The sequence below is a fragment of the Mesocricetus auratus genome, unplaced genomic scaffold (assembly GCF_017639785.1).
Source record: "Mesocricetus auratus isolate SY011 unplaced genomic scaffold, BCM_Maur_2.0 Super-Scaffold_6730, whole genome shotgun sequence".
NCBI lineage: Eukaryota > Metazoa > Chordata > Mammalia > Rodentia > Cricetidae > Mesocricetus > Mesocricetus auratus.
Window position 1 is genome coordinate 117056958 of NW_024429184.1, and position 24287 is coordinate 117081244.

Consider the following 24287-nt stretch of genomic DNA (forward strand, 5'->3'; position numbering starts at 1 on the left):
GCTGGATACAGCTCGGGCAGACAGGGTGCTCTGCATTAAGAATCTCTCAAAGTTGTTTGAGATCGTTAAGTAATATGCCCCTTTCTGCATTTAGTGTTGCCTGGATGATGCCATGGGTGTCTCCTTACTCCTGTTTGGCTTATATATGCAAACGTATTCATATAGAATGCATTTATTTAAAAACACACTGAAATGTTTCAAGCACATAGACCACTATAGGAAGTAACAACCAAACTGTGTGTACATACCAGTAAGCTTTATTTAATTTTAACATTGTATCATATTTAAATGTTTATACCTCTTCTTTTGAATAATTTCAGAATTACAGAATGGTCACAAAAATAATACAAATAGATGTCATATATAGCAGCCGCTTGGTAGCTGAGGGGCTTGGTTCTGTATCTGAGGATGCTGGAGTCCCTTGTGTAAAATGATGTAAAATTTGCAAATGATCTGTGTACATTCTTCTGGGTAGTTTGTCATCTCACAATTATACATGCTGTCTAAGATAACATAAATAGTTGATATACATGTTTAGGAACTATGTTAAGTTTCCCAAATACTTTCAGTTTGTGATGTAGATGCAGGTTCATGCTGTTGGACTTAATGCACTTTACATACAAAGTTCACTGTATTCTATGCCCACATTACCCCAGGACTCAATGCACTTTACATTCAAAATTCACTGTATTCTATGCCCACAATACCCCAAACGTTAACATTTTATTTTCGTGCTCCCCATTGATTCCATGTAAGTTGCAGACATGATGTCCCTTTATTTTCTGATTCCTTTATTTTCAAACTATAAAATCAACTTGGCATTGATGCAGTTTCATTATCTAGCTTATAGCTCTTAGTAATAATTTGCCCATTGCTACAATGTCTTTTTTATAGCAAAAAATATTTTTCAGGTTTAGTATCCAGCCCAGGATCTTATGTTGTACTTCACAAAGTTTCTGCAGTGGCCAGAATCTGATCAGTTCCCTAGGCTTTACATTTCATGACTCTGAACTTGAAGATTTGACCAGTATTACTGTAAAACATTCTCCCTTGTTGGGCGTGTTAGATCCCTTCTCCTTAAGTTCAGATTGTGCAGTTCTGGTGGGAAGACATAGGAATAATCTTATCTCCTTCTCTGTGCATTTTCTTGGGAGCACATTGGTGTCTTTGTCCCAGTACTGTTTTTGTTAACTTTAATAATTGACAACATTCTAGAAATTTTCTAGTTATTTGTAGTTTTATCTATTGTAAACTTACAATTATTATTTATTGATTAATAATTAACTTGTCTAATCCTTTCTTTGCCTTTCTTCTATCCTTTACTCTTTCTTTCTTGATTTGTGGTTTCTTGGGGCTCTTTTGTAGTAAGTGTTTTTAAATTAATGACTATGAGACTTCCAACTTTCTTTTCAAGATTGTTTTTTTCTGTTTGGAGGGGTCCCCTGAGATTCTATATGTATTTTAGGGTGGGACTTTTTTCATTTTCATTTCTGCCCCAAATCCTTTTATTAGAGTTTTGATATGATGTCAGTGAATAGGTAGACTATTTTAGTTAATTCTGCACAGTTTTACTTATTTTATTTATTTTAACTGTTATTATGTATGTAGAGGAAGCCTGTTGAGGCAACAAGAGGACATGAGATCCACTGAAGCTGGAGCAGCAGGCAGTCGAGAACCTTTTGAGCCTTTCTGTTTGCTTGATCTATGCTTTCTTTGGGAATTATGTTGAAATCGGGTATTATTTTCAAAGTTGTGCTTTTAGGTGATGGGAGTTCATAATTTTCTACTAGCTTTACAACTCTTTCTTCTTTTTTTATAATCATGACCAAGTCATTTCTTAAATGAATTTCTTAAACACCATAACTAGTGCTTGTTGCCTTAAATATAACTTTATTTTTTATTAATGGTCTACAACATCTGCTTCCTTTTGTGCATGTGTGCACACAAATCTTTAACTTCAAAATTTCAGTATTTAAGAATCTTGTCAGTGGAATATAGATCTTTAAAAAACCAACCAATTCATCAATCTGTCTTTAAATTATAAGAGTTAAGAAAATGCAGAGATGAAATAATTGATTAGTTGAGAGTGTAGTTTGGTACCCAAGAAGAAAATAAAACTCCATAAGATATACAGCAAGGATGAAATTCCCTTAAAAAGCACCAGAGATGAAACAGATTACTTAAAAATGACAATCTGATGATAGAAGAGTTCTCATTTGTAATAATGATAAATTCTAGGAAGACAATGTATTTTGAAATTTAGGCTTATACATTTAAGTAGAGGACTGTTAAAAAATTGTTCTCACCCATTCTTCTTCCTCATCGTTTTTTTCTCCTGAGGTCCCCGCTTGACACAAGGTCTCATGTAGCCCAGAATAGCTTCAAACTGGATATGTAGCTAAGGATGACCCCCTCTCGCCTCAGCAAGATTATAAGCATGTATCATCGTGCCTATCTTCTACTGGTTCTGAAATTACTTATCAGTCATGAGTGGTTCGTGTCTGCAACCCCAGCACTCAGAAAACCCAGACAAGAAAATCACAAGTTTGAGGTCAGCCTGGGCTACGTAGCAAGTTTCAGTCCAACTGATGAGCCTGTTGAAAACACTGCTCAGGTTCCAGGCAATAACTAGGTCTTTGAAGCGCTTCAAGGCTGTGTTAACCTGGAGAGCACAGCTCAGTGAGCAGACTCACTGTTCACTGCATCTGTGTTCATCTCCCTTGGTCTTCAGCTGGCAACAAAGGACAAGCACTGGAACTGGCAGGAAGATTTAATGAAACTCCTGGATTTTAAGTAACTGAGGATTCTTATTGCTTATATTGGTTTCAATCAATAAATAAACCCTAGGCCACTTATTTAGAAAGAAGTAGTTTTGTCCATTTTACACTGCTGGGCTTCACTCTCCATTCAATAGCTCTAGACTGACTTCACACTAATATGGAATATATCTTGATTTTGTCATTCTCACCACAAGTGTGTGTGTGTGTGTGTGTGTGTGTGTGTGTGTGTGTGTGTAGGGAAGCTTTAAAACAGTTTCTCAAGTTGCATGACAAAGTTTCTATCCATTACCCTCCATTTCATAAGTTATTTAAAGAGATATATTCTTAAGCACACATAACTATCTCTTAATGAGAGATTACAGAACTAGGAAGTTTAGCAACAAAATCGCAGCTTGTATAGATTATTATCATTTTATAGTAACATAAGTAAAATTATGACTTTTGATGATTTTCATGACTATCACCTCTGAATATGTGGGTAGTCAACTAAGAACCCTGAAATGAATTAGCCAGACATAAGTGAGAAATAGAAGACAAATTTGTTTCTGATGAAGCTCCCTTTCCCAAAGGAGCTAGGCCTTCACTCTCTATTCTCATCACTCACAGTGTGACTAAGGCATCCTTTCCACAGTAGGAGCTTCCACTCTCCACCCTTTTTTGAGACAGAGTATTGGGATTCTAGGCATGTTCCCCACATATGATGTGGTAATACATTATTTATGATTTAATAAAGATTGCCTGAAGTATCAGAAAGCAAAGCTAGCCACACTAGTTACCTATAGAAGCTAGGCAGTGGTGGCACACACCTTTAATTCCAGGACTCAGGAGATGGCAGATGGAGGTCTCTGAGTTCCAGGCCACCCTGAGCTACACAAGAATAAAGAGTAGCAAAGCTCATGTCTTTGATTCCAGCACTTGGGATCATACTCCTTTAATCCGTACTAGGGAGGTAGAGACAGGAGGATATGGCTGGGCAGAGAAGGGAGGAGGAGACAGGAACTGAGAGCTTTTGCCTCTGAGGATTCATGGAGACAGGATTGCCATTTCAATTTGGTAGAGGTAAGATCTACTGGCTGCTTTGCTTTTCTGATCTTCAGCTTGAAGCTTGAACCCCAGGATATCTCTGAGTAATTTATTATTTATGTTACACATGGAATGCCTATACAAATCTAAAATGGTCGGTCATCTGTGTTGTGGCTACATGCCTGAGATCACAGCACTCCAGTAGTCTGAGGCAGGAGGATTATAAATTTAAAACCATGCTGGACTACAAAGTGAGTTCAAGACCAGCCCAGTTATCTTATCAAGACTTTGTCTCAAAATGGTAACACTCACCTAGTATGCATAAGCCTTTAGGTTTAATCTCCAGCAGCATGAAACAAAAATAAACACACCTAACCACTACTGGTGTATAATGGAATATACTGTTTACAGAAAATAGAGAAAGCAAGTATGTATAGACATGAATTATTTTCATCAATATAGCTTATAAGGTCATTACAAGTTTACCTGAGAAAATGCTTCCTCTTTATCTTCAAGCAGAGATTCGGGTGCTGATAGAAATTCCCTTTTCTCACAGCTCTCCTGGCTGATGAGTGTGTCTGCGTAGTTGGGCTGTGGGAAGATCAGGTGGCTCTTGTGAGAGTCAGCAGTGAGTGAGATCTCATGGGAATAGGTCTGTAGAAATGCATGTACCCCATCAACACCTACAAAGTTGGAGGCAGGAATGTCGGTCAATCCGTTTGTCGTAGTCTGGAGCAAGCGTGAGGAGTACCAGTGTCTCAGCTTGAGCATCAAGAGTACGATGACAAAGGCTAGGAAGATGCAGGAGACTACAGCCACTGCCACCACCAGGTAGAGTGTGAGGTCTGAATCTTGGGGATCGGCAGTGGTCCCAGTGATGCCCAGGTCAGCTAGGACCTCAGGGATGTTGTCAGCCACCGCTACAGTAAATGCGACTGTGGCAGAGAGCGGAGGCTGGCCGTGGTCCTGCACAGACACCACCAGGCTCTGCTTCAGGGCGTCTCTGTCCAGCAGGGCCCGCGCCGTGCGCACCTCGCCCGTGTGAAGCCCGACTGAGAAGAGCCCGGGCTCGCTGGCCTTGAGCAGACGGTAGGACAGCCAGGCATTCTGTCCCGAGTCTCTGTCCACTGCCACCACCTTGGTCACCAGGTAACCAGGTTCAGCAGACCGTGGTGCTAGTTCCACACCAGTGGAACCATCTTTGGGGAGGACAGGGTACAGGATTTCTGGGGCATTGTCATTCTGATCGATCACGAACAGATTCAAGGAGACATTGCTGCTGAGTTGTGGGTTCCCACTGTCACGAGCCATCACTTTTAGCTGCAAATCTCGAAACTGTTCATAATCAAAGGGTTGCAATGAATAGACAACTCCAGTGTCGGAGTTGATGGAGAAGTAAGATGACAGAGGCACTCCCTGAATAGTGTCTTCCACCAGGGAGTAAGTCACTAGTGCATTCTCATTGTGGTCAGCATCATGGGCCTTTACCGAGAAGATGGAAGCCCCTCTGGGATTATTTTCGGGAATGTAGACAGAGTAGGAGTCCTGTTCAAAGACTGGAGGGTTGTCATTGATATCTGCCACTAGCAGTGAGATGTGAGCTTGGGTAGATAGAGGCGGAGATCCCTGATCTGTTGCTGTTATTGTGATGTTGTGCCCAGAGCTATGCTCTCTGTCCAGTGTTCTTTCTGTTACCAAGCGGTAATAATTGTCAACTAACTTTTCCAGTTTAAAGGGTAGGTTTCCAGGAATGGAACATGTGGTGTGACCATTGTTACCAGCATCTTGATCGTGCACACTGATAAGAGCAATTATGGTCCCAGGAGGAAAGTTTTCTGGCACTTGGGTAGTGACAGAGGTGATACCAACTTCTGGGGCGTTATCATTAACATCCAAAACAGTGACCAGGACCTTAGCTCTAGCCATGAGCCCAGCACCATCCTGTGCTTGAATTTCCATCGGATAAACTTCGTATTCTTCAAAATCTAGTGGCTCTTTATTTGTTATTTCTCCTGTGTAAGAATCCAACTGGAATTTCCGGACCACGCTGTGGTCTACGTTGTGAAAAGAGTATGTTACTTTGCCATTAGCTCCCTCATCCGGGTCAGAAGCATTCACCTTGAGTAGCCGAGTGCCTAATGGTACGTTCTCAGGGACACTCACGTGGTACTCTGCCTGAGTAAATGAAGGTGGGTTGTCGTTCACATCTACCACCTGAACACGAATTTGCAGAGTTCCCGAGTGTACTGGGTTACCCCCATCAGAGGCAGTGAGGACAAGGAAGTGGATAGCATCCTTTTCTCTGTCTAGAGGGCTCTGCAGTACCATCTCTGGCTGTTGTGGACCTTCAAGTCCCTGCTGCACTTCCAGGAAGAAGTGAGGGTTGGCGCTTAGCTGGTAGCTCTGAAGTGAGTTTATACCCACATCAAGGTCTTGCCCAAGAGGCAGAGGGATCCTGGTACCTGGAGTTGTTATTTCACTCATTTTTAATTCCAGCTCTTCTAACTGGAATTGGGGGGTGTTGTCGTTAATATCAATTATCTCTACTTCGATAGGAAAAAGCCTCATTTCATCCTCCACCAGGATGTTAAAGTTCACCAGGCAGGGCACGTTCTGGGTGCACAGCTCCTCCCGGTCTATCCTGCCTGCGGTGACCAAGCTGCCGCTTCGCGGGTTCAAAGAGAAAAGCTGCGACCTACCTCTGGAGACGATGCGGATCCCGTGCTGTGTGAGCTCGCTGGGCTCCAGCCCCAGGTCCTTGGCGATGCTGCCCACGAAGGAGCCTTTGTCGGTTTCTTCTGGCACAGAGTAGCGGATGTTTCCAGCGTCCGCTTCCAATAGTAGTTCCAGAGAAAGGCACAGCAGTGTCAGCCGGCTCCAGCCGGTTCGCTTCTCTGGAATCGCCATTGCTCTCTGGCTTCCTACTTTACTCTCAATCTGTTAGCAAGGGTATTGTTTTTCTGCTTTTCCAGGGTCTTCTTTACCTTACTATTTAAAATAATTACAGCAGAGAGATTTCCAGAAATATGCTGAGCAGTCGCAGGCAGACATTTTCAGTCTGGTATGGTGGAGAGTGTAAGAGTCACACTTTTTTTTTTCCCTCTAATTGGGCGGGTAGTTAGAGCATGCATCCCCCAGGTTGGTGAACAGCGGCGCCCAGAGTCCTATCAAGTTACTGCACTCCTAGGAAATGCATCTTTTTAAAGTCCTGGTTTACTGTCAGGGAAATAGTTAACTTTTTTTTTTTTACAATGATATGTATGTATGCACTTGCATACGTGCACACACATATGTATTATATGTAAAGAAGAAATAACGTTCACTTCCTTGTAGATAATTTGTTAAATTGCATGTCCTGGAGAACTCAGTAGTCCAAATTATGTTTTCACTGTGTGCTATTGAAGAATCAAAGAGCTCTCTAACCATAAAGAGGAGAAAAATCAGCCTTCCATTTATTCTGTTGTATAGCTTGACCATCTGATAATTTCCTGGGCCACAAAGAGAAGTTTGGGGGATGAAAAAATATTGGAAGGGGAGAAATCAACTTTCAGACTTCAAGGTAGAGTTTCAAAATCTGGACCACTCCAGTTTCCTTTGAATATTTTCAGAATCCTGGGATTTTTTTGTTTTGTTTATCGACAGGGTTTCTTTGTGTAGCTTTGGAGGCTGTCTGGAACGTGTAGACGAGGCTGGTCTGGAACTCACAGAGATCCACCTGCCTCTGCCTCCTGAGTGCTGGGATTAAAGGCATGCGCCACCATCGCCCGGCTAGAAACCTGGGATTTTGAAGACCATTTTCAACCATATCCTTATTCCCCTCTTTCCTGAAGGAGCTTGTTAAGATCTAAAATTCCCCCAATATATTTTGGAAAGATTAAAACTGGGGTCTTGGAATCTTATTACAAATATCACATGAATCTATAATTTAGACTTTAAACTCAAAAGAGAGAGAAGTTGTGATATTATTCTTCATAGATGAAAAAGGCACATTTTTATTTTTAGGGAGGCTGTAGGAATAACTGCTGTTCGACACTCATGCATTATATTCTCTAAGAGAAGGTGGCTTTCTTAAATAGCTGCATCTATCAAATAGAATGATGAGGGTGTCACTTCTATTCATTGTTTGGAGATGCTGTGGCAGTTGCCCACCTCGGCTCATTTCAGGCTGGCTGGCAGACACGCTGTAGCAGCCATGGAGCTCAACACCAGGTCCTTTCATTATGAAGGTCAAAGTAGGCAAGGAAGATATGTTAGCCACTGGGTTTGCAGAAATGGAGACCAGCTCCCGAGAAGTGCCTTCTACAGAACAGAAAGGCATCCCACTCTGCTACTGGATCCCGGTGGAGGGGAGTTCTTGGAAGGTTCAGAGTCCTTTAGAGCTTGGAATAGAATATTTAGAATGGTGAGTGAGGTTGAAGATGTGGTCAACAAACTGACAACCGAAATAAATGACTTGGATCTCAGCTTGAAGAAAAGCAGGAACAATCTGAGAAGCCAGAGGTGTAACTTCCCAACTTCATGCCAGTTCTGAAGTCTTGGTTCATTACAGAAGAGAACTTTCAGCTAACACCGTTCCTTCTGCTAACAGTGCTGTGGTGATAGGTCATTGTGTGAACTCGTCTCCTTTATCCTGAGCATCGTCTCAGCTTTCAGATCAGTTGCAGTAAGGGCAAACTTTTGCTGACCGTCACACATTCTGAACTACTACGGGATTACATTCAGTGAAAGATATGTTCGTCAGCTAAGTGAAATGCTGGCAGGCATGGAAAGTTGCTTAGGATTTTGTTCAAAAACCATGAAATGGGAGAAAGGCGGTTGATAGCACATTGATTTAAACACAACAACGGCAATGAAACAGAAGAGTGAGAGTGAAAGCACAAGGAGAAAACAATTGAATAGATTCCAAAACAATTAGAAGAGAGGTGTGAAGATCTGAGAGGGATGTTTAAAACTCTGGTGCCACCAGCTGCTTGGAATCATTAGTTTGCCCATGGTAGTGGTTGAGAGGAGAATGGGAGTCACTCCTTCCAAAGCCAACGGGGCAGCCTAATGGTAAGAGTGTTCCTGTGAAGTCACTGCTTTTGTTCGTTATGAAAGTCCATAGTAAATCATTTAAAACCACATGAAAAAAACAGTATATATGCTATAAATTATACATGTACATATATACACACATTTCCTGACATTGTATCACATTCTGAGTCCTGACCCACATACCACAGTGGCATGACACCTCATGATGCTTTGCTGATCTCTGAAATATTTACACTAAGAAGTTCATTCCAAGGTCAGAACAGTCCCTAGTGTTGGGGATAGAACAACATCACAGGCCCCTAGTGATGGTTAGAACCCCTTCAAGGAGGACAGACACTAAGGCAAGACTTCCAAAACTGAACCTCCATCTGCCTGGAGGTGCCATGCTGGGGTCAGTGGGGTTTGGCGGCAACTCCCCACCTCATGGCAGGGACCAGGTACAGTGTAGTGACTGCCTACCACACAGGCCTCGCAGGGTCTGTCTCTGAGACCGTGAACAGTGCGGCACACACTTGGCTGTGTGAGACCCCAGGTTGAAGAACCACGTCAGTTGGTTTGAAATATATGACAGGACACTTAACTCTTGTGCTTGAAGTTGGCGTCTGCTTTTGTCAGCAAGTAGGCAGGCTCCATAGTGCGCATTACAGTGCCTTACGTAGGTGAAGCGCTTGACAAAGCACACTCCTTGTGTGCTAGGATGGCACTGAGCCCGTCAAACCCTGGTTATCATGCTGAATCAATTTAAAGGCAGTCTCCCAGGATACTCCGGAAACCTACACTCGCTGACACAGTGCAATAGTACTTCTTGGTGCAAGGTCAGGAAGAAACAGGAATTATGAAAGATTCCTAAGCTTTGCTCAGAAGTGTTAAAGTATTCATTGGGGGCTTGGGTGAGTGTTCCCAGTCCCTTGGCACAAGGCACAATGGTCCACATCTGTAATCCAGCACTCAGGAGGCAGAGACAGAAGAAGGATTATAAATTTGAGCCAGGCTGTGCTACACAGCAAGACCCTGTCTCAAGAAAAATAAGGGGCCAGGATGTGATTCAGTATGAAACACTTGCCCCACACAGAAAAAGCCCCAAGTCCAAACCTCAGCACCACACAGAGAAAAGGGAGAAAAGGAAACAATGACTCCTCTGAGAAGAACCACTCTGACTGCTTTTTGGTTTTGACAGCATTTCACTTTGTAGCCCAGGCTGGCCTTAAATGCTTGGTCTTCTTGCTCAGCCTCCTGGATGCTGAGGTGACAGGCCTGCATCGTCACTCCCTGCAAGCAGAGCCCTTTTGTCCTGGAAATGCTCAAGTAACGCTTGTGATGGAGAAAAGGGACGGGTCATCCCTGTGAAGGCACTGAAGGCAAGAGTGTACCTTAGGGTCTGCTCCCATTAGGGTCCCAACTGTCAGTAGGTGAACTGTTAGTGGGATCATTCCTTCTGCAATAATTCTCACCTCTCCATTTAAGCAAAGCTCTGGGTTCCGCTGTTTGATTGCTAATAGCAGTTCTTACCTGCGGATGCCTGGTTTGCAGTGGCCTGTGCTCCACTGTAGTTCTCTGTTCCCTTTCAGCTGGGACTTTGAAAACGGGTCTTTAGAGTACCTCCAATCTTCCATCCAATCTAAATCAAGCATTGCTGCAGTCTGGAGGCAGTAGATCTATTCTGTATGAGCTGTGACACTGTGTGGAAATAACAGAACTCTACCTTAAGGATGTCAATGAGGATCACCTCGAATGCCATACAGGCGAGGATGGGTTCTTCGGCCCGGCAAAGCTGTGGGTCAGCATCCAAGGTCTGACAATGGCTCTCGGCTTTGTCTAGAGCTGTCCTGCCCCGTGAACGTCACTGAGGAGTGGCAGTCCTGTTCCTCTGGCCCGGGGTTTCTGTAGTAGTAGTAGTTCATTTCTGGGATCAGGCAGGATGGTCGCTGACAGTTACTGATACATTTGTAGAGGTATTCTCAGCGTCTGAGTCTTTAAACGCTGCTATTAAGATGCTCTCCAGAATTCCCATAAAGGCCTATGCCACATGCCGCTGCTGTCATTTAAGTCCAAGATGGTTCTGTCTATATGATTTCCGGTAGATGTCATTTTCGAATTAGAGTGGCTTTCGTAATTTCTCTGGTGGATCTGCTGCATCGATCCGGTCGTTCTCAAGATGGAGTAGCTTTCAGCACTCACCCTCAGATTCCCCACGCTCAGCCTTCTTTTCGAGTCACGCCGTGCAGCTGGGACTTGGCTCTCGGATCAGAACAAAGACTGCAGGATGGAGGCGGCGCTTCTTGCTCCCTGCGCGCGTGCCCCGTGGGCGACTTTCTATCCACGCAGCTGCTGAGATGTGGATTCACTGTAGTTGCTCCCAGCTCGCCAGGAAGGAAAAGGCAGCACCGTACCGTCATTAAACACCCTGGAGATGATGACCAGAATGCTGCAAGCGGAGAGCAGGAGAAAGGGCGACGAAAACCAGGAGGTTGAAGCAGAGCGCAGGGAGACCGTGCATTTCTAGGACGGGTTTGCGAAAGCCCGGGGGATCACTGGGTCAGAATGGCCACTGACTGCACGACAGCGGCACCCAGAGGTCCAGCGCGGTACCTACCGCACACCGCTTCCGAAAGTCCTCACAAGATGCCCCTTTGCTTCATTTCCTGGACTTGTTTTGGAGTTACCGGCTACCTTAATGTGAAGAGTACAGATGGTAGTTTTTGGTAAAGTATTAATAAAACCGTCGTTTCACAAAATGTAAACGAAGTAATCTAATCTATTACAGGTCGATTTAAGAACCCTCATACAATTTCCCCTCGATTTTGTTTTCCCGTGGTGCTGAGGATCAAAGCGCATGCCCAGACAAATGGTGTACTTACAGCTGTATCATATCCCGCCCTTGGCGCTCATTTTTGAAGATACACTACTGAAAAACTTTTCTTTGAAAAACAAGGGGCGGGGGGGGGCTACATGTTAGGCATGAGTGTAATCTCAGCACTCAGAAGATTTGCAACCGACAAGTTCGAAATTAGCCAGGTCTACACAGATAATTCCAAGTTAGTCTGGGTGACATAAAGAGACATTATCTTAACAAAAAATGTTCTCTTTACTAGAGAAATTATCCGCTGTTAAAATACAATTCCTAGAGTCGAGGAGACAGGTCAGTGGGTAAAACAGCTTGCCGGGCAAGCATGAGGACCTTACTCTAAATGGCTAGCAGCCATGTAAACTGCTGATGGCAACATTGGCTCCGGCAAACTCAGCACTGTGCCGGGCGGAGAGAGGAGATCATTCCTACCTGACAACCTAGCTCCAGGTTCTTTGACAGATCCTGACTCAGGGTGAAACAGGGAGAGCAACAGGATAGGATATTGTACAACTTCTTCTGGCCTTCGCATGTATGTTACGGGCAGATGAGGGCCTGCAAACACTGACACACACACACACACACACACACAATTCTTAGTGTAAATTCAAGTACAAAATTTTTTGTATAAAACATTGGAAACACTTATAAAAATTAAAACTACTTAGAATTGCATTAATTTAAAAATTTACCTTAGATGTCTATCTCAATGCTTCCAATATACATACACTTTAAAAATTCTCCAAATAATCTAAGCTCTTTCATGGGTATTATTAGTTAGTCATACACCTTTTCTAAAATATATAGTTTAGATGTCAACTGTCAATACACCCTGTTGTGGAGTATCCATGAGTCTTTATTAGCTAGCCAGCAACCACACTGGAGCCTTTCTCAGGGAGAGCTTTTAAGCACAATAAATATTTTCTGGGTTGACATACTTCAGTTAACAAGAATAGTTAGCAAGAAGCAGAACCACAGATGCCTGATAGCAAGGATAGTACATTTAGAGACTTTCCCAGAACTATGCGCTTTGATGGACTAGGTCTTTGTTTACTTTTGGGCAGGTGGTGTTGTCTGTGTGCTGATTTACATGGCCTGAATGGTACTCTCATCATGGAGTCAGTTGTGCTGAGGTCTGGGGCCCTGTTACACACCCAGAGGGAAGATGAACCCATTTACAATGTGTTGGTTCTGATAAATCTAAAGCAATAATGAGAAACTTAGTTTTTAAAATAACTCTTAGGATTATATGCTTAAAATTATAACCCTAGGGTATTTTCTCAATCTTGGAATTATTTTGAGCTATATAATTCTTTTATATCTGAAACACGGTTTCTCTGTGTAGCTCTATAGACCAGGCTGGTCTCAAACTCACAGAGACCTGCCTGCCTCTGCCTCCTGAGTGCTGGGATTAAAGGCATGTGCCACCACTGTCTGGACAGCTAGATAATTCTTTATTATGTGAGTGTGTGGAGAGGGGAGCTGTTTTGTGTTACGTTGAACATTATTTCCAACCTTCTTTCACTACATGTCAGTAGATCCTACTTTGCCAACTGTGACAACCAAAATTTTTGGACATAAATGAAGATCACCTTCTTTCAGCCACTGTCAGAAACATAGGTTTACTGTATTTATGAGCTGAGTACTGTTGAGCCAAAGATAGGTATATGACCATCTTAGTCAAATGAAATCAAAAGGCAGACTCTCCCAGAGTTCAATCCCAAGAACCACAACAAATGCCATTAACTAAACAACTAAACAAACAAGTTAATGAAATGATTAATCTTGATATTCAACTTGGTTGCATCTGGAATCCAATAAAACCCAAGCTGCTGGGAAGTTTTCTGAGAGATATTTTGGATTAGATTAGCCTCTCTTGTGAGAGACAGCCATTGTTAGGTTACTCTAACCACATCCTGCAATTCCATGTAATTAATTCCCCTTTAATACACACACACACACACACACACACACACACACACACACACACACACTTCTGTTAGCCAATCCTGATTAATACAGTAAGCAAATAAGCAAATAAGGCTTTGGAAGAGTTACTCCCTCAACTCATGAACAAGGGTGGAAGTTCCCCACAGACACTGGAAGGTAACTGGTGACCATGGCTTGTGGAAGTTTATAAGCACAAGGAGCAGAGCTGAAAGAACAGTAGAAAAGGCACAGACTCTTCAAAATCAGAAGAGAAAAACAGTCCGTATTAGGTCATGTACAGAGGCAGCTATATTATACTTCAAGATCTGAACCCTCCAATCAGTAACCCTCAGACACGTAGGGTGACTGAGCACTTGGTGTGTGGCTAGTGTAAGGTGGGATGTGTTCTAAGTGTAAAATACACCCTAGATTTTGAAGATTTAATTCAAAGAAAGAATGTAAAGCATGTTATTAAAATTTTTCACATTGGGCTTTATTACACTTACATTTTAGAAACATAGTTTAGTCATTTTCAGTTGCTTGTTTTCATCGATTTATTGGGTTATCAGATAATATTTAGTTAAGCAGTCTTGGGTAATGTTAATAAAGCTCGTAACATTGCACATGCTAGGCAAAGCGCTCTGTCACAGAGCTCCTTCTTCAGCCTCTAAAGATTTAAAACTACTGATCTGGACCCCCCAAATGTGAGTGTCAGTGAGAAGGCCTGGGCAACCCATGGGGCCCTGAGCTGTGGATCAGTGTCTATCCCTGGTATACAAACTGTCTTCATGTGCCTATAGCACAAAGAGAGATGCTCTCTCAGCCTGGACTCTTAGGGGAGTGCCTTGACCCTACCAAGAGTAAAATGACAGACTCTAGATATCCCCTATGTGGAAGGATTTGGCAATAGGGTGGGAGGGAGGGGGGAAGGGGAGTGCGGGAAGAGGGGAGGGAGAGGGAACTGGGATTGACATGTAAAACAAGCCATTTAAAATTAAAATAAAAAATGATAAAAAACAAAAAAAACAAAAAAAATAAATTTTATTTAAATTAGAAACAATGTTATTTTAGATATCAATCCCAGTTCCCTCTCTCTCCCGTCCTCCTATATCCTTACTGATCCTCCCCATCCCATCTCCCATCCACTCCTCAGGGAGGGTGAGGCCTTCCAAGTGAGATCATCAAAGTTTGTCAAGTCATTTAGGGCAGGGCCTAGGCCCTCATGATCTTTAGGTACCTGTGGTGCTGACCACACCCATTTGGGCATGGACACAAGTACCTTAAAGATCTCTCCCTACACTCCCCCAGTGTGTCTTGTTTAAGAGAATTTCCCTCCATGGGGAGTGGGCTCCTGAAATCCATTCATGCACTAGGGATAAACACTGGTTCCACTGACAGAGTTCCTATAGACTTCCCAGGCCTCCTGGATGACACTCATGTTCAGGGGGCCTGGTTCAGTCCTGTGTTAGTTACCGGCTGTCAGACTGGGGTCCGTGAGCTCCCACTTGTTCAGGTCAGCTGAGATAACTTGCTTTTTAACTTTTAAAATATATGGTGATTTAGCAATACAAATGTCTTCTTTTGGGTAGAATGTTTGCTATTTCCTCACTGTGGTGGCTATTTGTAGGTTGTCAACTTGACTATTTCAGGAATTAACTAAAACCCAAAAAATGGAGGGGCATATCTGTGAGGGTTTTTTGTTTTTTCTCAATTTGAATTGGGAAGATTCACTTCTTATATGGACTTTTGAGGTGAGAAGACACACCTTTAGTCTGGGCCACACCTTCCGCTGGCAGCCCTTATAATTACATAGAAGAAGGAAGCTCTTGCTGTGACTGCTTGCTCTCTCCTGCTAGCAAATCTGTTCCTTCACTGTTGTTAGAGTCCACTTCTTCTGGATTAAGGTATATACTGAAGACCAGCCTCATGAACTGAACAACTACTGGATTCCTGGATTTTTCTTTCAGAGACAGTCATTGTTGGATTAACTGAACCATAGTTTGTAAATCATTCTAATAAATCCCCTTTATATATATGGGAGAGAGACAGAGATTCATTCAATAAGTTTTGTTACTCTAGAGAACCTCGACTAATACACTCACTCCTAAAAATTTTAATTACAAAATACAGGCATGACCTTCCCTCCCTGGGGGAGCATACACACCCCAGCTTCCTGGTCTTCTTCTCTACTCTAAGGACCAGGCAAACCAGGGCCTGTTTCTGGGCCCGTTTCAGTGCCTGGGGACTGCTACTGAGTCTCCCTTTCCAGAGGGAGCCAACCCATCCCAGCCTCCTAGTCTCCTTCTCCACCCATGGGACCAGGACTAGGACCAGGAAGAGGAGAACTACCAGAGTATTGAGCTTGCTTGCACCCACTGGAAGGGAGCCCTGGTCCCCTACCCACTAGGCCAGGAAGAGGCTATTTCTGCAGCCATTAGAAGAAGGGATGGGAAGGAGACAATACAAAAACACACTCAGCAACAGAAAAACAAATATGACACCACCAGAGTCTAGAGACTCTACACCAGCAAGACTCGGACACTCCAATGCAAATGAAGCAGAAGAGAATTACCTTAAAAACAGCTTCATGAAAACGATAGAGGCCCTCAAAGAGGATATGTGAAAATCCCTTAAAGAAATGGAAGAAAAAACATTCCAAAAATGCAACTAATGGAGGAAGAGACAAAGCAAAAATTGCAAGAAACAATTCAGTGAAAGGGTTGAAAGCTGAACTAGAGACAGCAACAACAACAAAAAAAACACAGTCTGAAGGAATGTTGGAAATAGGAAAGCTGGGCAAATGGTCAGGCACTACAGATGCAAGCATAACCAACAGACTAAAAGAGATGGAAGAGAGAATCTCAGGTGTTGAAGACACACTATGAGAAAGAGATTCATCGACCAAAGAAAATCTTAAGTCCAACAAATTCCTAGCACAAAATATCCAGGAAATATGGGACACCCAGAAAAGACCAAACCTAAGAATAATAGGTACAGAAGAAGGTGAAGAAAACCACCTCAAAGGGGTAGAAAACATATTCGACAAAATCATAGAAGAAAACTTTCCCAACCTAAAGAAAGACATGCCAATGAAGGTACAAGAAGCTTACAGAACACCAAAGTAGACCACAAAAAAATCCCCTGGCCACATAATAATCAAGACCCCAAACATACAGAATAAAGAAAGAATATTAAGAGCAGCTAAGGAAAAAGGTCAAGTAACATATAAAGGCAAACCTATCAGAATTACACCTGACTTTTCCATGGAAACTCTGAAACCCAGACATTCCTGGATAGATATTTTACCAACACTATGCCAGCCCAGACTGCTATACCCAACAAAGCTTTCAATCTCTATAGATGGAGAAAACAAGATATTCCATGACAAAAACCAGATTTTAACAATACATATGCACTAACCCAACCCTAAAAAAAGTTCTGGAAGAAAAACTCCAACCCAAGGAAGTTAACTACAACCAGAAAAACATAGGCAATAGACAATCCAACTTTACCAACAGCTAAAAGAAAAAAGGGGTGGAAATTCACACACAATTCCACCACCACCACCACCACCAATTCCAAAACAAACAAGAATGAGCAATCAATGGTCATTAATATCCCTCAATATTAATGGTCTTAACTCACCCTTAAAAAGACATAGGCTAACAGAATGGATTCGAAGACAGAATCCATCATTCTGCTGCATACAAGAAACACACCTCAGCCTCAAAGACAGACATTACCTCAGAGTTAAGGGTTGGGAAAAGATTTTCCAATCAAATGGAGCCAAGAAACAAGTGGGGTAGCAATCCTAATATCTAACAAATTAGACTTTAAAATAAAATCAATCAAAAGAGATGAAGGAGGTCATTACATACTCATCATAGGAGAAATCCACTAAGATGAAGTCTCAATTCTGAACATCTATGCCCCAAATACAAAGGCATCCACATTCATAAAAGAAACATTACTAAAACTCAAATCACATATAAAGCCCACACATGTATAGTGGGAGATTTCAACACCCCACTCTCACCACTACACAGGACCACCAGACAGTAACTTAACAAAGAAGCAAAGGAACTAATAGAAGTTATGACCCAACTGGGCTTAATAGACGTCTATAGAACATTCCACCTAAATACAAAAGAATATACCTTCTTCTCAGCAGCACATGGAACCTTCTCAAAAATCCAACATATCAAACCTCAACAAGTACAAAAAATTGAAATAACTCCATGTATCTTATCAGACTGCCATGTGTTAAAATTAGAATTCAGCAACAACACAAATTGCAGAAACCCTACAAACTCATGGAAATTGAACAATGTGCAATTGCACCATGATTCCTAGGTCAAAGAAGAAATTAAAGACTTCCCAGAATTCAATGAGAATGAAGACACAACATACCCAAACTTATGTAGCTCTTTGAAAGCAGTGCTAAGAGGAAAGTTCATAGCACTAAGTGCTAGCATGAAGAAACTGGAGAATAGTCACACAAGAGAATTAACAGCACGGTTAAAAGCTCTAGAACACAAAGAAGCAAACTCACCCAGGAGGAGTAGACACCAGGAAACAATCAAATTGAGGGTTGAAATCAATAAAGTTGAAACTAGGAAAACAATAAAAAGAATCAATGTAATGAAGAGTTGGTTCTTTGAGAACTATCAACAAGATAGACAACCTTTATCCAAACTTATGAAACGACAGAGTGTGAACATGCAAATTAACAAAATCAGAAATGAAAAGGGGGACATAACAACGGACACTGAGGAAATCCAGAGAATCATTAGGGCATACTTTGAAAACTTGTACTCCACAAAATTAGAAAATTTAAAGGAAATGGAAAATTTTCTGGATAGATATCATTTGCCAAAATTAAATCAAGAACAGATAAGCAGTTTAAATAGTCCTATAACCCGTAAGGAAATAGAAGCAGTCATCAAAAGTCTCCCAACCACAAAAAGCCCAGGGCCAATTGCTTCAGTGCAGAATTCTATCAGAAATTCAAAGAACAGTTTATGCCAATTCTTATCAAAGTATTCCACATAATAGAAACAGAAGGGTCTTTGCCAAACTCTACGAGGCTTCAGTAACCTTGATACCGAAGACACACAAAGACACAACTAAGAAAGAGAGCTTCAGACCAATATCCCTCATGAACAGTGATGCAAAAACACTCAATATAATACTGGCAAATTGGATCCAAGAGCACATCAAAACAAGCATCTATCATGATCAAGTAGGTTTCATTCCAGGGATGCAGGAATGGTTCAACATACGAAAATCATCAATGTAATCCCCCATAAAAACGAGCTGAGAAACAAAAATCACATGATCATCTCACTAGATGCTAAAAAAGCCTTTGACAAAATCTAACACCCCTTCATGATAAAGGTCTTAGGGAGATCCAGGATAACAGGACCATACCTAAACATAATAAAAGCAATATACAGTAAACCAACAGCTAACATCAAACTAAATGGAGAGAAACTCAACCAGATTCCTCTAAGATTAGGAACAAGACAAAGCTGTCCACTCTATACATACCTCTTCAATAACACCTTCAGCAAAGTGGCAGGATACAAGATCAACTCAAGAAAATCAGTAGCCCTACTATATACAGATGGTAAAAGGGCTGAGAAAGAAATCAGAGAAGCATCACCCTTTACAATTGCCACAAACAACATAAAATACCTTGGGGTAACACTAACCAAACAGTGAAATACCTGTATTGCAAGAACTTTGAGTCTTTAAAGAAGGAAATTAAAGAAGACACCAGAAGATGGAAAGATTTCCTGTGCTGTTGGATAGGCAGGATCAACATAGTAAAAATGGCAGTCTTGGTGGAGGTGAGTGAAGCTCCTGCTGCTGAACTTTGGGGACCTGCTGGGAACAGGACTTCTAAAAGGCAAATGTGTCTGGCAGGCTGTGGGGAAAGGCCATCTTTGCTGGCACTAGCGAGGCACTGGAACCAGAGAGAGCACACAGCTCTTTTCAAAATTGAAGGTGTTTCTGCCCGAGATGAAACTGAATTCTACTTGGGCAAGAGATGTGCTTACGTGTATAAAGCAAAAAACAACACAGTGACACCCGGAGGCAAACCAAACAAAGCCAGAGTGATCTGGGGAAAAGTAACCTGGGCCCATGGAAACATAGCATGGTTTGTGCCAAATTCCGAATCAACATTCCTGCAAAGGCTATTGGACACAGAATCTATGCGATGCTGTACCCTTCCAGGATTTAAACTAATGAAAAGTAAATAAATGAAAGTGGGTTTGTAAAAAAAAAAAGCAATCTTGCCAAAAGCAATCTACAGAATCAATGAAATCCCCATCAAAATACTGGCACAATTCTTCACAGACCTTGAAATAATAATAATCAACTTTATATGGAAAAACGAAATACCAAAAAATCCCTTACAATAAAGGAACTCCCGGAGGAATCACCAACCCTGATTTCAAGTTCTATTATAGAGCTATAGTCTTGAAAACAGCTTGATATTGGTACAAAAGTAGACGGTTAGACCAATGGAATAAAATTAAACACCTGATATTAACCCATACACATATGAATACCTGATCTTCGACAAAGAAGTTAAAATTATACATTGGAAACTAGAAAGCATCTTCAACAAATGGTGCTGGCAGAACTGGATGCAGGTATGTAGAAGACTGCAGATAGATCCATGTCTATCACCATGCACACAACTTAAGTCCAAATGGATCAAAGACCTCAACTTAAATCCAGCCATACTGAACCTCTTAGAAGAGAAAGTGGGAGGTACCCTGGAACGAATTGGTACAGGAGACCACTTCCTGAATATAACACCAGTAGCACAGATACTGAGGTCGACAATTAATACATGAAACCTCCTGCAACTGAGAAGCTTCTTTAAGGCAAAGGACACAGTCAAGACAAAAGGCAGCCTACAGAATGGGAAAAGCTATTCACTAACCCCCCATCTGACAGAGGGCTGATCTCCAAAATTTACAAAGAACTCAAGAAGTCTTCAAAACACCAAAGGATCCAATTAAAAAGTGGGCTACAGAACTAAATAGAGTACTCTCAATAGAGGAGTCTAAAATGGTTGAGAGACACTCAAGACAGTGCTCAATATCCCTAGCCATCAGGCAAATGCAAATCAAAACAACTCTGAGGTACCATCTTATTCCTGTCAGAAGGGCCAAAATCAAAAAACACCAATGACAGTTAATGCCAGAGAGGATGTGGAGAAAGGGGAACACTCCTCCTCTGCTGGTGGGAGTGCCAACTCATACAGCCTATTTGGAAACCATTATGGAGATTCCTCAGGAAAATGGGAATCAGTCCACCACAAGACCCAGTTATTCTACTCTTAGGCATATACCCAAAAGATGCACATTCACTCAAGGATGTCTGTTCCACTGTATTCATAGCAGCATTATTTGTCATAGGAAGAATCTGGAAGCAACCTTGATGCCCCTCAACTCAAGAGTGGATAGATAAAATATGGTACATTTACACAATGGAGTACTATTCAGCAGAAAAAAACAATGGAATCTTCAAATTTGCAGGCAAATGGTTGGCACTAGAAGAAACCATCCTTAGTGAGGTAACTCAGTCACAAAAAGACAAAAATGGTATGTACTCACTCATATATGGATTTTAGACATGGATCAGGGTAGTGCAAGCCTACAACCCCACTGCCAGAGAGTCTGGGAAACAGGGAGGACCCTATGAGAGATATGCATGGTACCCTAGAGAAGGGGAATGAGGCAATATCTCCTGAACAGATTGGGAGCTTGGGGGGGAGGGGAGAAAGAGCCAGGAAAAAGAGAGGGGGAGAAGAGGAGGGGAGGGGGGAGGACATGGGGGACCAGGGAGGTTGAGTTGGGTGAAGAACACAGGAAAGCAGGACGAGAGATACCATAATAGAGGGAATCATTATAGATTTGAGGAGAGATCTGGCACTAGCGAAATTTCCAGAGATCTTCAAGGATGTCACTAACTGGAAAACTAAGCAATAGTGGAGAGACTACCTTAAATGCTCCTCCCTGATAATGAGTTCAACTACTTCTTTATATGTCATCCTAGAACCTTCAACCAATGACTGATAGAAGCAGAGGCAGACACACACAGGTAAACACTAAACTGAACTCCTAGAATCCAGTGACAGAGTGGGAGGATTGATGAGCAAAGGGGTCAAGATTGGGCTGGTTTAACCCACAGAAACAGCTGGCCTGAACAAAGGGTAGTTCTTGAACCCCAGACTGATGACTAGGAGGCCAGCATGGGACTGATCCAGACCCCCTGAATGTGGTTGTCAGTGAGGAGGCCTAGGCAATCTATGGGGCCTTAGGTAGTAGATCAGTATTTATCCCTGGCATACAAGTCGATTTTTGGTGCCCATCTCACAATGAGGAATACTCTCTGAGCCTGAACTCTTCGGGGAGGGCCTAGGCCCTGCCCTGAGTGAAATGACAGACTTTGGAGATTTCCCCATGGAGAGGCCTCATCCTCCCTGGGTAATGGAGTGGGGATTGGTGGAGAGCTGGGGGGGTCTCCTAGTGGGGCGTGGGGAGGGGAAGGGAAAGGGAGCTAGGATTGACATGTGAAACAACCTTGTTTCCAATTTAAATAAAAAATCTAAAAAATTATATATCATAAAATTCATTCATTTGTAACTTCCTATCCATCTTCTAGTGAGTCTGTTGAATAAAATGTGTTTCTTGGTAAAACAACAACAACAACAAAAACCCAAATACAGCTGTATGTTCTCATTGCTCACAGATGTTTAACTTTGAAAGCATAAGCTTCCCCCTAAAAAGAATTCTAAAGTTTTTAAAGGGAATTTTCAAATAATATGGGACTAGCAGTTGCCTGTTACTGTCTTTAATCACAGAAAGGAAGTTCTGGGAAAGCTTGTTACTGCATTAGGGAATTAACTGCTTTCTTCAAATCTTTGTTTCACCAGCATTGCAAATATAAAATGGAATAATCACACAAGTGTAATTTTTTGTGCATTCAGAATTTTTCGTTATACATTAGATTCAGGGGAAAGAAACTTAGACTTTTCAAGACATTAAGTTAATTGCAATGTGGTAAAATCCTTAGTTTTGAGGTCAATATAGTTTCCCTCTAGAGAACAGCATTTAGAAAACATGCAACACTTAAAATCAGATAATACATTTCAGGATTGAGGGAGGTAGATGTGGGGGAACACTAAATGATCCAATTATCCTTGGAAGTTTAACTAAAATACAGGCAAATTTTGGTCAATGTTAACTTCATGAAAATTTATTTCAAGTTATATTTTGTGACAAGAATATTTGAGCATTATCAAAGTCACATGGAATGAAATGAAAAGTAGTATTTGGATTCTTTTTATATATAACCATGGTCTCACAGTTTCTATGGTGAGGTAAAGCATTGGGAGCATGGTAAACTCTTGTATCTACAGATATAAGAGTAATTAAGAGTTAATAATGACATTTTATTAAAAATGGGTGAATGGGTTAGATGCTGCGGTACTTTGAGTGGAGATGGCTCCTGTAGGCTTGAATGTCTGAATGCTTTGCTGCCCATTGGTTGAACATTTTGGGAAGGGTTAGGAGGCATGGTCATGTTGGAGTAGGTGTGTCATTGGGGGTAGGCTCTGAGGTTTCAAAAGCTCACGCCACTCTCAGTTACTTTATTCCTCTTGCTGTGGATCAGGATGTATGCTCTCAGCCACCACTCCAGCACCATGCATCCCTTCTTGCTGCTCTGCTCTCTACCACGGTTGTCATGGACTCAGCCTCAGGAAGTGGAAGACCCAATAAACTATTTCTTCTATAAGTTGACTTGGTCATGGTATCTGAACACAGCAATAGAAAAGTAACTAAGACAACTGGAGATTATAAATGAATCATACTATTCTTAAAACACATTATAAACAAAGAAAAATAATGTACCTGAAAGGACATGATGTTTTCATAAAATTCACATAGAAATGGGTACAGGCCATTTTAATTTCCTCTTCTGATAAAGTATGACAATCTACTTAAAAATATTCAAACACAATGTGTTAGATTTTAGTCCCTAACCCCATTATTTTGGTTTTTCAAGGTAGGGTTTCTTTGTGTAGCCCTGGCTGTTCTGGAGCTCACTCTGTAAAAGAGGCTGGCCTCTAATTCACAGAGAATGATTGCCTCTACCTCCTTAGTGTTGGGATTAAGTGTGTTCGATCAGTGTCTGGTAGTTTTTAGTTCCTGTTCTGGCTTGCTTTGTGTGTCAACTTGACACAAGCTGAGTCATTAGAGGAAGAAGCCTCAGCTGAGGAAATGCCTCCTTGAGATCCAGCTGTAAGGCATTTTCTTAATTCGCAATCAATGGTGGAGGGCCCAGCCTTGGTGGGTGATGCCATTCCTGGGCTGTGGTCCTGGGTTCTCTAAGAAGGTGGGCTGAGCATGTTAGGAAGAGCAAGCCAGTAAGCAGCCCCCCTCCATGGCCTCCTCATTAGCTCCGGCTTATATCGTTTTGAGTTCCTGTCCTGACTTCCTTCACCGATGAACAACAATGCTGAAATGTAAGCTTAATACCCACCCCTCTCCCCAACAACTTGGTCTTTGGTCATGGCATTTGCTCACAGCAATAGAAACTCTATCTAAGACAGTCTGTTTGACAATGTAGCTGACATAAACTAATGGAAGAAA

General features: G+C 42.0%; 1 protein-coding gene across 3 annotated transcripts in view; it reads right to left on the reverse strand.

Moving 5' to 3' along the window:
• LOC101832181 (protocadherin gamma-C4) overlaps window positions 1–24287 on the reverse strand; it is a 210359-nt gene that overhangs the window by 182858 nt on the left and 3214 nt on the right. The window contains exons 1-2 of one of the 3 annotated variants that reach the window (XM_040741909.1): window positions 4491–7440; window positions 4290–4394 (exon numbers count right to left, since the gene is read on the reverse strand). In XM_040741909.1, coding sequence (XP_040597843.1) covers window positions 4290–4394; window positions 4491–6710 — 2325 coding nt within the window. In that variant the 5' untranslated portion in view covers window positions 6711–7440. Of the gene's footprint in view, window positions 1–3806; window positions 11504–24287 lie in introns of those variants that run through there. The other 2 variants (XM_040741902.1, XM_040741912.1) reach the window with 2 other exon arrangements.